The sequence below is a fragment of the Epinephelus fuscoguttatus genome, linkage group LG9 (genome assembly GCF_011397635.1).
Source record: "Epinephelus fuscoguttatus linkage group LG9, E.fuscoguttatus.final_Chr_v1".
Classification (NCBI taxonomy): domain Eukaryota; kingdom Metazoa; phylum Chordata; class Actinopteri; order Perciformes; family Serranidae; genus Epinephelus; species Epinephelus fuscoguttatus.
The window spans coordinates 16,207,048-16,220,472 of record NC_064760.1 but is presented as its reverse complement, the minus strand read 5'-3'; the positions used below and the strand labels follow the sequence as shown (position 1 = coordinate 16,220,472).

Sequence of the window (13,425 nt, the reverse complement as noted above, 5' to 3'; positions counted from 1 at the left end):
GTGTATTAGTATGCAAGCGGGAAGTCAGTGTCTGAGTGTTAAGATGACTGTAATAGACAATATTTAATTAAATATTATATGAGTGAAAAGGCTGCCTTTTGTTTTCATAGAAAAATACTTAAGGGTTTATGTATAATAAACACTGGATTTACATTTTTAGGAGCAGTTACTGAGTATAACTGTGATTTTACAAAATTCAATCAATAAAAAAAGATTACTTTTTAATCAAATCATCTGAACAGAGTTGGATTAAATTAATGTTAAACTTAAAAATTCACTCTTCTTTATAGTATGTAACTTAAAAACAGATTTTGGAAACCATGCACAGCCACAGTACCACAAGCATTAAGGCCTATTTGGATGGTCAGAGATGTGAGACACAGTGCTGAACTCAGCTTCTCCAACAGAATTTGTGGGTTTGTTTATTTCCACCACTGCATACAGACTGACTTTGAAGTGCCATTGTTATTCTAGTCTGGCCCTGTGGGAAACAATAAAAAACACTCCCCTAAATCCAATTTATAAGCTGTCAGCTAGGTTGTGTGTCCGTGGCAAACTACACTGAGTAGTTCAACACATTAAACAGACTAAACTGCATCATTTTGACCATGTGACCCGACTAATGTCTACACTGTCTGAGGTCATCTGTAAATGTAGTATATGCTCACAGTGGGTAAACATGTATGCATGCGGTGCAATCTCCGTCTGCCCAGTGGGAGAACATTGAAGCAATAGCGATATTTCAGTGTTTACAAGATGCAGCCATCTCCTTTCCTCTCGCAGCATTACAGAGCGTGTAAACATGGCAGGGCTGGACCGTATCTCTTTCATCGCTTTTTCTTTTTTTTTTTGGTCATCAGTGAGGATTTTGAATTGGTGTTGTGCTGTCTCCGTATCAGCTGTGACTTACTGAGAAAGACGGAAATGTGTCCCTCACTCAACTCTGAATCCTGAAAACTTACTAACAACTTTAAATTGAGGTTAGACAGAAGAACTTTAAGGGTCACTTCATCCAAATTACAAAACAACATACCCTTGAAGGGTAACCTCAGTATTTTACAACCTGGACCTTAATTTCCCATGTTATTGTGTCTAAGTGACTAATGGGAACAGCAGTTTTTGAAATTGGTCCAGTACTGAGCGAGAACGCTGCAGCCAGCAGCTGCCAAAGAGGCGGCAGGGTAATCAGTTTAGGCATTTCTGCACGTCAATTTACATCCATTTAAAGTGCTTGTTTTTGCCACTGACAGGCTCAGATTATTATTTGAAGTGTCTAACAACATTATGGAAATGATCCCTACAGAGATGGACCAGAGACAGATCCGCTTTGTATAACCAGAAACAATACAGTATTTCAACCAAACCAAAGTTGGGGATTGTTGGAACAGTGGGGAACGAACTGAGACTGTTTTTGTGATTTTGTGTCTGTCGACTTTGAACAGAGTGTGTTTCACAATGATAATATAATGGTTTCTCTAAATGGGGTCTAGTGGATTTGGCGATAACATTTATACTAAAGAATCTTACTCTTTAACATAAAGATATATCTCTGTATGGGTCCTTTCCATAGTGTTGTAGACTTAAATTTTACACTTAAAATAATAATCTGAACATATCAGTGGCAAAACCAAGCATGCTTAGTGGACATAATTTGACAGTGCACAAATGCCCCAAGTGATTACACAGCAGTCTATTTTATCTCACTCAATACTGGACCAATTTCAGAAATTGTTGTTCACGTTTGTAATTGAGGATGCTTTCACACCTGCCCTGTTTGGTTCAAAACAACCGGACTGAGATCTTCTTGAAGAGGTGGTCTCGATGCGCTTCGTTTGTGGTGAGGATGTGCTACCGACCTCGATCTGAACCAACTTCAGTCTCATGACACATTGTTTGGGTTAAACATGAGCATGTTACAGTCCTGGAGGATTATTAATGTGCACCTCCTCCTGTACTGCCTTAATATGTACATTCAGCACATCCAATGCATCAAAACATTGTTATCTAGTTGGAGTCGCGTCTCGTTTTCAAACTGTATGGTTTGACTAAAATGAACAATGACAGCAATATAGTCCACGATGAGCAGCGCTAAAATCAACCTGCGTAGTTGTCCCTCCATTGTGACATTAGAAAGTGTCACATTTATCTTGCAAGTGTACTCTTCTTCAACGTCTTGTTTACTTCCTGGATTTTTCCCACATGGAAATTCTGACCAATCAAGAGCAGCTTTCTCGCCCAAGGCATTTTATCTGGTCCACTTTTAAATGCTGCCGTGAGAACACGAACCAACTCTAGGCGAATATGTAAGTTTGTAACAAAATTAGTCCCTGATTCAGCCCAAAGCAAGACAACTCTAGGTCTGAAAGCATCCTTAAAGACTCAAAAACATGGGAAAATAGGGTCCAGGTTTAAAACATACAGAAGTTACCTGTTGAGTGAGTGGAAAAATAGCTGTGCATATAGTTATATTATGTAGAAACAGAGACTATCAATCTATCGTATTATCTGCAAAGGTTTTGAAATGTCCACCACTAAAACCTCTTGCCTTTGTCTCCAGATGAAAATAGATCCAATGGAAAATGAGCACAGCAAGTGGATTTCTATTTGCACCTTCTTTACTGGGGCAGTAGTGATTATGTTGTTGTTTCACTAATCATATCTGCTTATATGCTTTTGTATGCTTGTCTTTAACATTTTCATATGCCAAACAGTTGTGCCATTGTTTTACAGTTAGTCTGTGCTTATGTGCTTCTGAATGTTTGCTTATAATGTTTTTATTTGCCTTCAACTTGCCAAGGACGAATGAACGACGATGAAAATTAGCCCGTATGGCTAAATCTGGCACATTTACATGATGGACCCCGGTGCTCATGTAAATTAATATCCATTGTCCCTACTTAAATAAAATAAACAAAAGGCAAATACTTTGAAACCTATGCAAATACAACTGAAGCTCTCTGTTCCGTGATCTCAGCTGTGACAAATTTTTTTTATCTCACTAACATTCTTTGGAAATAATTTACATGTTGAGTGGGTGGGCATTTGGTAAGCTATCTGGAGATGACTCCTTAATGATATGCAAGACACCAAAAAGTCCGCAAGAGCACGATGCGTGAGAACAAATGTGACAAATGAGTGGGTAATGTTACTTCAACTTACATGTTTTCCTCTCCAATAATACAGAAAGCTGAGAGAATTTTGACAATCTCGGTCATCATGTTGGTCTGTTTGGGGTCAATTGCCCGTGCCAACAGCAACAGGCTCCGCTCATCTCCCAAGATCCTTTGCAGTCCATACTGTGAGATATGAAAGGTAGGAGGTAGGATACAGAAAAGGTCCATTGGGTATAAATTAATGAGAGCATTTGCATTTTCACTTCAAGTAAAAAATGAATTATACAAAGAAGCTCTAATGTACGTAAGTTATAGTTAGCCTTAATTTTCTTTTTAAGGAGGGACAACGAGGCCATGGGAGAAAATGGAGAGAATGATGAATTAATTCAATTCAGGACAGGACTATAGGGACAAATACTTATAGTCTCCTGTAACTTTTAGTCTCACCACAACTGAAGGATGGGCAGAGATGACCACATGTGGGGATTAACTCTAAGAGAAGCAATATCAATAGTTCATCTATCCTTGAAATGTGTGCCACTTTTGAGAAATGAGCCAGACCTTCCCCAAAAAGGATAATTAAAAGATCTGAGACTGTGGGCTTGAAATGGTAAAATTAGCTTCACTTTGCTGTACCGCTATCCCCGACCTGTCAGAGTCCAGATTCAAATCAGGTTTTGAGTCCTGCTGGCCAACTGAGCTACTATTACACATTCCTAACGTGTGTAATGTAAGTGCATGCGGAGTGGCCTCTGTACTTGTTCTAGATATTTACATTGATATCAGTAAATTCAAATGTAAATCAAATTTCAGGTTGTTTCGGACTGCATCCAAGTTATATCATTTCATCATGGAGGTATACTAATGTGGAGTTCATTATCTGATTAATACATTGTGTGGACTGATTTGTCTTTGTTGGCTCATACAAACCTTGTTGTTCATGAAAGCCTTCAAGCACTGGATGAGTTTATGCTGGTTCCGTTTATCAATAATCTCTTGCCTGAGAAAAATTAATGAAAAGGATATTGTAATTATATGAACAGAACCCAGTGTGCTAAAACAATCACAGAGATGAGATGTCATCAAAGATCACTTACTGTTTTTTGTCCAGCAGCTTCTCCAAAGCATCCAGAAGAAGACCGAGACCCTCATGGCCGAAGTTGTTAACCCAACTAGAAAGAAGACACACACACACACAAAAATTAGTTAGCCAGCATGCAGTAACGCTGAGTGCTGGTACGTGATACCTTAAAAGGTATCGACCAAACTAAGCCAATACCTAAAAACAGTATAGAAATGTCTCAAGTCAAACAACATTGGAACCTTTTTGTATCCAGGTCTAAAAAAAGGTTGTATGGTGTCAGGGTTGACAATGCTTCAAATACAGAAATTGCTGCAAAGAAGCCACGCAGTCGTGAACGTGTATGCTTCAAATACATCTTCAACTGGACAGCACAAAACATCTTTAAAGACACCTTCAAGGCGGTCACTCAACATTAGTGTCACCAACTCAGTATCCGACCAAATGTTTCCCCTTCTGTTCCTGAGTTATAGAGTTGAATAATGGATGGTTTTCAAGAACATTCTGATGTCACTCTGAAGTGGACATTTGATCTTTTGGATATAAAATGTCACAACTTAAACGTTTATGTGAAATTTTGACATAATTAGCGTATGAATTCTTGAAATATGTTTAATGAAGTCACTTTGACCTTGACCTTTGACCACCAAGATCTGATCTTTTCATCGTTGAGTCCAAGTCGACATTTGTGCCAAATTTGAAGAAATGTCCTTAAGGCGTTCTTGAGATATAGCTTTCACAACAATGAGGACAGATAGACACAGACAGACATACGGATGGATGGCTCGGAGGCATAAAAAACATATCAAATGAAATACTCTAAATAGTAACTCTTTAAGGGTACTGGTAATATAACTTATTTAAACAATACCCAGTCCTAATATTCAGTCAGTTGTTATTGTCCTGCTGGTGTGCCATGTTGATTTACAGAAGGAAGCAAACACACACAATATTGTATTAACCTCAAAGGAAATCACTCATTCATTCATTTATTTAGACCCCAGGAAGAATAGCTGCTGCAATGCAAAAGCTAATGGTGATCTTAATAAACAAACAAACAAACAAACAAAGGTTTAGCACTCACTCGAATAAATTGGCTGCTGTAGTTTTTAATTCCTCACAGGAAAGACTTCAAATAAAAAAAAACCACACCCTGCCCTTCCTAATAGTGAATACGGTCTGAATGAGTTTGAATTTAAACTGTACCCATCTACAAGCAAATGAACACCCCTCCATCTTATCTAGTGTTCCCATCGCTAAGCAGTTTGTATCCAGGCCCCCCTGTGAGCTGCTATGTTCCTGTGCCAAAAGATTAAGCAATGCAGGAAAGATAACACTGTAATCGATAATGGATCGCAAGAGATAATTGGCTATAAACCACAGCGTATCAAGAGACGGCAAATGATCCAGTACAGATGAGCCCGTTTGTCTAAGCCAGGAGAAGAGAGAGGCAGGAGGAGTGTGGTCACAGCCAGATTATGTCTTTAGCATTACTTGTTTTCAGGCCCCTAACTGTCAATAATGCAAAATGCATGAAGCAATTTTCTGACATTAATGGGGCATAAGTCAATGATTTATCCCGCCTTTTTGACAATAATTTGAAAAAATAATGGTTTGAGTATTAAAGTCATTTGTATTGACTCTGTGAGTCGGAAGAGACCCTCAATTAGGGATGAGATGCATTAGCCTGAGGCTGCTGGCAAAGTTGAGGTGAGGTATTTCTTTGATCTGTGATGAAATTAGCACATGCTACACTCCCCCCAGCAACCCCCACCACCACTACTCAAATTTCATTATGAGACAAGCAGAACCAATTTATAAGTTATTGGTATTTACTGTAGTGTATAATGATGATCTGTTATTCTTAATAAAAACAAAACATCACAATCTTGTAAATTTGTAAATGTGGCTTTACAAGGAGCCTTCCAGTTTGAAGATTTCCTTCCAGCATATGCTTTGCACATATTTAAGGCCATAAAAGAAGAAAGAACAAACTGGCTCAGTTTACTGCAGAATAACAACACAGTTATATATATACATCTGTGAAACAGAGGTAGTAAGGGTAATTGAGACAGTGAGATAACAAAGAGTGAAAGGACAACACATGGCTGAGGGAGCACAATTCGGTAAATCCAGTCTCTGTCTACGCTCCTTGGTAATGATGGTAATGTCAGTCTTCAGAGAACAGGAAAAGGAACTAATATGTGTGAAGAGACATTCTGTTTATCACCTAGTGAAACTGCAATATGAGATTCTGGAAATGCTGTGTGTGACCTCAACAAGGTGTGTGGGAACAGCACTGAAGAAAAAGAAACACTTTGTCCTTTGCAGCAAGGACAAATAGAGGTTCTACATAATTTAAGCCCCTTTCACACATCCAGTCGGTCCCTAAATGTTTAGGAACATTTCCTGCATGGTGTCGTGAGAATGAAGCAGGGATCAATATTCAGGGAAATCAGCACTGCCAACTTCTCTGCTCAGCTTGTAGTAACATTTCAGGAAAAGATGCCGGCACAGCTGCATTGTGAATAAAAGCAGACTTCAGAGAATCCGCTCATGATGTATTTCCAATCTGTGACTTGTTTCTGATTCAAGTAGATCATGAGAAGACATTATTTGTCTCGCAAACCTGTTGAATATTAAATGCATGACAAAACAGTGGCACCGGACAAAAACAGCTCCACGCTCATGTTATGTTCCCGAACATAAAAAGAGAGGTCTTTGATTGTGTACACATACATCCGGCCCTATCCCAATATCTTCTTCTGTTGAGTTTTACAGCAGCTGGCATCCTCAAGTATCGCTAAGAGTTTTAAAATTGATTTTAAGATTTTACTGCTTCACTGCTCAGGCAGACGAACTCTGTAACATCTTTTAAATCTCTTCTCAAAACCCACTTTTATCATTTGGCTTTTATTAACTGGTGGTATTCATTGTAACTATTTAAAGTATTTTATCCTGCTCTGTATCTTGTACATTTTTTTAGCTTTATTAAGTTAAAGCACTTGGTAATGCGCTTTATAAATAAAGCTATTGATAACTGACTCTCTAAAACCAATAAGTAAATCATTTTGTTTTACAGGTAGATCTTTAGCGACATACAACTTTACTCAAGAATAAAAAATGCAGATAGAAATGTCTTCATGATGATTCTCATGATGACCAAAACAGAACTAGAGTAGGCTCTAGCAATAGTCAGATAATGGCCATTCAGGGAATCCATCCACTGACCGACTGTGACCAATAGACTGAAAGACTGAAAAACCATCCCAGTAGGGCTGACACCATTTGGTTGAGTGGTCAGTTCTCACTGTTCGGACAACTGCTGGTGTTAGTTTCATAAGGCCGTGAGTCCACCAGCTGAAAACGCCAGGCACTTACTGAAAACCTGTTACTATGATATGGAATATCCAAGGAAGAAAAATGTCGGCACAAGGTAGATTACTTGCACTTGATAAAGCAAAGGCCGAAGCATGTGGAGAGAGGGGACGGCCCTGCCTGTTCACATGTATTAATTTCTCCTCTGTTGTTGTTGTTAATGGTTGGTCTTTGTGGTGTTTGTCCTGCCCTTTCTCCACTGTGATTTGAGGGCAACGTAAAAAGTGACGGTAACAAGCACAGCGTTTTACCCACAACTGAACATATTTTCAATTCATGGCGACCAGAAGAAAAGTCAAACGTGTAACACTTGGCCCAGAACAGACGCTCAGTGACTTGCAGATTTTTTTTTTTGATTGGTTGAAGAGGTGGTAAAATTTCAGTTGACTGAGATTTTCTTTGGTTGAATACAGCCCTATCTCAGTGCTTAGAGCAAGCCAAAATTTCACTTTACAATTCGTCAACAGTAAATGCTCAACATTTAACACCTATGCACCAGCTCTGAAGCTGAACAATCCTCATTCTAAGCTTTTCACGTAGCCAGTGGCTTGAGATTTTGTTGATGTTATGATCCATTTTTCAAGTCTACATTACATGTTTCGGTGATGAACAATGCTTAGTCGCACCTGGGTGACGATTAATCTAGAATACACACATACACTCTGATAACTTGTAGGAAAACATTTGTACTTGTGATGTTTTCCTAGCGTCAGAAAGCTTTACTAATACCTTCAACAGAGAGGTTGTACTCATTAAATCAGAATATAAACTGGGAATTTGGCAACAGATCTTTGTGGAAATGTCTGCTGTCTGCTCCATGTTTACCTTCTCTCTATTATTTTTGCTCTCAAACAGAAGAGACATAAAAGAAAGGGTTTGTCTGTGCAGAGAGTTTTTCATCAAAAATGTATGCCTTGCTGCAGGTTGCAACATAATGCAGTCCTCCTCAAGGTTTTTAAGGCACTAAATGTTTTTGACTCCTCCCTACATCCCAGACTGTCTATCATTTTCTGTCCCCTCACGTATACCCTTAGGTCCTCTGCAGCTTGCCTTCTAAATGTCCCCAAAGTTACCACAAAGAAAATGAGAGATGGTACTTCTACAGTGCTTGTCCTGAGGCTATGCAATGCCCTTTCTCTGTTCATCTGAGAAACTGTCTCAGCAGACAACATACTATAACAAATAACAATACTAACACTACTACTTCTATGACTACTACTACCACGGCTCCTTCTTGTATTAATCTCACCTTCACAAAAATGTTTATTTCAACATATGATTAGCATCAATAAAGTTTACAAGCTTACAGTATCACCCATTGGTGTTCTGATTGCTGCTTAGGCAGTAGAGCAGGAACACTTGTACTGTAGAAGCATCTGTAGTGCTGTTTGATCAAATGTAACGTACTTGTTTCTCTGTGCCATTAAAATATCAATGTCGCCATTCAAAATTGAAGGATCAAGAAGTCAAATCCGTTCCTTATCAGTCTCTTTTCTACTGTGGGCATACATCCAAGGATTTCATTAACCTGGGGGAGAACTTGTTCATGTTATATTGATGGCTATAATCCTCTGGTTAAGTGCCACCAAATTGTGTTACTTTCTGCAATCATGTATGTTCCGCAGGCAAAATGAAAAATTTATGGCAGTCATAAGTAAGTAATTTCTTATTTTATATTAAGTGTTATTTCTACTGGTTGAATGTATTTATTTTGGAGTTATGCTAACTGCCATAAGACTGTAGAGCTCATAGATTAGTAAACAAGATGTATGCAGGCAAAATGCATATTCACTTCAAGGGAAAGCAAAAATAAATACATGTAATGAAGCAACAGACTCTTGTTAGGGGCTAAAATCCAGTAGTACAAAGTACACACCGTCAGTCGATGAGCAGAAGAGACGCTGCTCAGCAACTTACTCTAGTGGTGTGTCTCAAATCACTACTTACGTTAGTACACTTCTATGTACAGTACAGGCCAAAAGTTTGGACACACCTTCTCATTCAATGTGTTTTCTTTATTTTCATGACTATTTACATTGTAGATTCTCACTGAAGGCATCAAAACTATGAATGAACACATGTGGAGTTATGTACTTAACAAAAAAAGGTGAAATAACTGAAAACATGTTTTATATTCTAGTTTCTTCAAAATAGCCACCCTTTGCTCTGATTACTGCTTTGCACACTCTTGGCATTCTCTCAATGAGCTTCAAGAGGTAGTCACCTGAAATGGTTTCCACTTCACAGGTGTGCCTTATCAGGGTTAATTAGTGGAATTTCTTGCTTTATCAATGGGGTTGGGACCATCAGTTGTGTTGTGCAGAAGTTCGGTTAATAAACAGCCGACAGCCCTATTGGACAACTGTTAAAATTCATATTATGGCAAGAACCAATCAGCTAACTAAAGAAAAACGAGTGGCCATCATTACTTTAAGAAATGAAGGTCAGTCAGTCCGGAAAATTGCAAAAACTTTAAATGTGTCCCCAAGTGGAGTCGCAAAAACCATCAAGCGCTACAACGAAACTGGCACACATGAGGACCCAGGAAAGGAAGACCAAGAGTCACCTCTGCTTCTGAGGATAAGTTCATCCGAGTCACCAGCCTCAGAAATCACAAGTTAACAGCAGCTCAGATCAGAGACCAGATGAATGCCACACAGAGTTCTAGCAGCAGACCCATCTCTAGAACAACTGTTAAGAGGAGACTGCGCGAATCAGGCCTTCATGGTCAAATAGCTGCTAGGAAACCACTGCTAAGGAGAGGAAACAAGCAGAAGAGATTTGTTTGGGCCAAGAAACACAAGGAATGGACATTAGACCAGTGGAAATCTGCGCTTTGGTCTGATGAGTCCAAATTTGAGATCTTTGGTTCCAACCGCCGTGTCTTTGTGAGACGCAGAAAAGGTGAACGGATGGATTCCACATGCCTGGTTCCCACTGTGAAGCATGGAGGAGGAGGTGTGATGGTGTGGGGGTGTTTTGCTGGTGACACTGTTGGGGATTTATTCAAAATTGAAGGCACACTGAACCAGCATGACTACCACAGCATCCTGCAGCGACATGCCATCCCATCCGGTTTGCGTTTAGTTGGACGATCATTTATTTTTCAACAGGACAATGACCCCAAACACACCTCCAGGCTGTGTAAGGGCTATTTGACCAAGAAGGAGAGTGATGGAGTGCTGCGGCAGATGACCTGGCCTCCACAGTCACCGGACCTGAACCCAGTCGAGATGGTTTGGGGTGAGCTGGACCGCAGAGTGAAGGCAAAGGGGCCAACAAGTGCTAAATACCTCTGGGAACTCCTTCAAGACTGTTGGAAAACCATTTCAGGTGACTACCTCTTGAAGCTCATCAAGAGAATGCCAAGAGTGTGCAAAGCAGTAATCAGAGCAAAGGGTGGCTATTTTGAAAAAACTAGAATATAAAACATGTTTTCAGTTATTTCACCTTTTTTTGTTAAGTACATAACTCCACATGTGTTCATTCATAGTTTTGATGCCTTCAGTGAGAATCTACAATGTAAATAGTCATGAAAATAAAGAAAACGCATTGAATGAGAAGGTGTGTCCAAACTTTTGGCCTGTACTGTAGTTTACTGTGTGCACTATGTACTCATTGGCGTGGTGCGCAAATTTCAACAAGGTAGTGTTGTCTCAAACCAAACACAGCCGTTGTGCATTTACCGGAAATGACAACCACAAATTAGCCAGTTAGCAAACTGGCATTATCATTCGCGGCACCAAATCATTACAGACTGCTAAATTAACCCAAAAACACGTGAATTTGTACAACACAGCGACGTTCACGGTACTTCCGCTACTTAGCCAAGATGGCGACCATTGAGTGCAAGAAGTGTCCATAGTTCCACACTCAACTTCTTGACCGTTTTGAGTGTACCATCCGGGTACTCACAGTGCACTGCATTTCTCCATACGCGATTTGAGACACAACATAGGTTTGCAGCTAACCCAGTAGCACGAAGCACAGTAGATAGTTAACAGAAACGTTCGTTTTTTGTGTAGTAGAGAAAGGGTTATGTTAAGGATGGCTCCAGTACATCATCAAGCCATGATTTCAGACCCACCCAAAAAATCCTGGATACAGAAAAGGCGAGAAACAGTTTACGGTCCAACTCCACTATGCAGTACTACACAGTCTCCAGTCTTTTCTCATGTTTTCAACCAGTACATTCGAACATGCATAATGTGTTTAGAAAGAAATCACTGACTTTACTTTGCCCGCAGTTTACCAGTAAGAACATTTCAGTTGCATCCAAAGTACATTATGTTGTGGACTTGCTGTTACCTTAATACAACAAAGTCAGAATATCTTGCAGTGAGATGACCATCTGTCTTCCTGTCAAATGACATTTGTTCCCCAAAAGACCAAACGACATTACAGACTTTCAGACATAAGCTGCCATAACAAATGCAGTTATGCATGAGCAAATATTCAGTCATGCACCCAATGTCTATACTGCTTACAGTGTTGAGAGTCATGGGGGACTTAATATCATGCATTTCATAAGAGGCACAGTACACCCAGGACAGGTCACCAGTCTATCACAGGGCAAACATATAGAGTCAGATGGAGGGAAAAATCTTGGAAACCCAGAACATGTTAACTCCACACAGAAACGTCCCAGATGGCCATCTTGCTGTGAGGTGACAGTTCTTAGCACGGAGCCACCTCGAGAAAATATGCACATGTATACTGGCATGTGTGCGCTTTATTAATCTCTATTTATATATTTGCAGTATTTTTTTTAAACTAAGCAGCAGTGAGCCTAAAAGAAAAACCTGACATTCAATCAATCACCTCCTCACTACATCATTCAGACAGTCTTGACACAGCTCACTTCAAACTGTACTTCAAGGTTCTTCACTGATACGAAGAGAAAGGGCACGAACAAAATAAGCCGCAACAGCACTTCAATCGTTATACATATAGTCTCACTGCCTGTTTCTTTTTATTCCCTCTGCCACACACACGCAGTATGAATACATTTTGCCTGAGTGGACAGAGTGGTACTCGTAGTGCTACTCCAGGCTGCATTCAGTGTCTTGCTCAAGGGAATACAAGTAGTTTCAGTGTATAAAGTACTCTATATTGCAAAAAGGTAGGACGGAATATCATAGCAAAAGAGTGTGGAGAACAGTGTAGAGTGTGTGTAGAGTTCTGCAAATACTTGGCAAGGGAAATGTTAGTACATGATGAAAAGATTGCTGCGCATCACCAGCCACAGTAAGTGACTCAACAGCGACAGAAACAGTGAGAGGCAGACACTCTCTCACCCTTTCTGTTTGACTGATCGCCGGTCTCGTGTTTGGATGACTTGTACGCGCATTGATTTCAGTCTATAGACCAGTGTTATTATTTTATCACGGCTAGGTGGGGAGCTTTGTTATTGAAAGCTTCTGTGCAAGTGCAATATCTTTCATATTGTATTACAGGCAAAGCCATACAACTGTCCCTCTGTGGGACTACTGACCTATTCAGCGCTACAGTATTCCAATTGAAGCCCAAAGCTCCATGCAACAAAGAGCTCTGAACATTATAGCTTGAAACCAAGCACCACCAGTGTCTGCTTAGTGATTTACCATGCCAAACATGGAGCTACATTATACTTTGATCAATTTAATAGCCTGCTGAAATAACTATAATGCACAGGGCATATCAGATGGCAGGTATTAGCTATAAAATATTTACTGTATTTTTCTGTTCATATCCTAAAAAAAGATTTCAAAATATAGATATTAAGAGCAACAACTTCTGTTTTTTCCTTCTTCTAACATGTCTTATGTGTCCTTTAGAGCTTTAATATGTATCATAAAAATCTCAGTATGTCCA

General features: G+C 39.6%; 1 protein-coding gene across 7 annotated transcripts in view; it reads right to left on the bottom strand.

The window, feature by feature from the left end:
- The window catches only part of diaph2 (diaphanous-related formin 2), a 513,027-nt gene that overhangs the window by 364,303 nt on the left and 135,299 nt on the right, over positions 1 to 13,425 (bottom strand). For all 7 annotated transcript variants that reach the window (XM_049585042.1, XM_049585047.1, XM_049585043.1 and 4 more), the window contains 3 exons: positions 4,211 to 4,285; positions 4,044 to 4,113; positions 3,160 to 3,296 (listed from right to left, as the gene is read on the bottom strand). In XM_049585042.1, the coding sequence (XP_049440999.1) occupies positions 3,160 to 3,296; positions 4,044 to 4,113; positions 4,211 to 4,285 (282 nt within the window). The remainder of the gene's footprint in view (positions 1 to 3,159; positions 3,297 to 4,043; positions 4,114 to 4,210; positions 4,286 to 13,425) is intronic.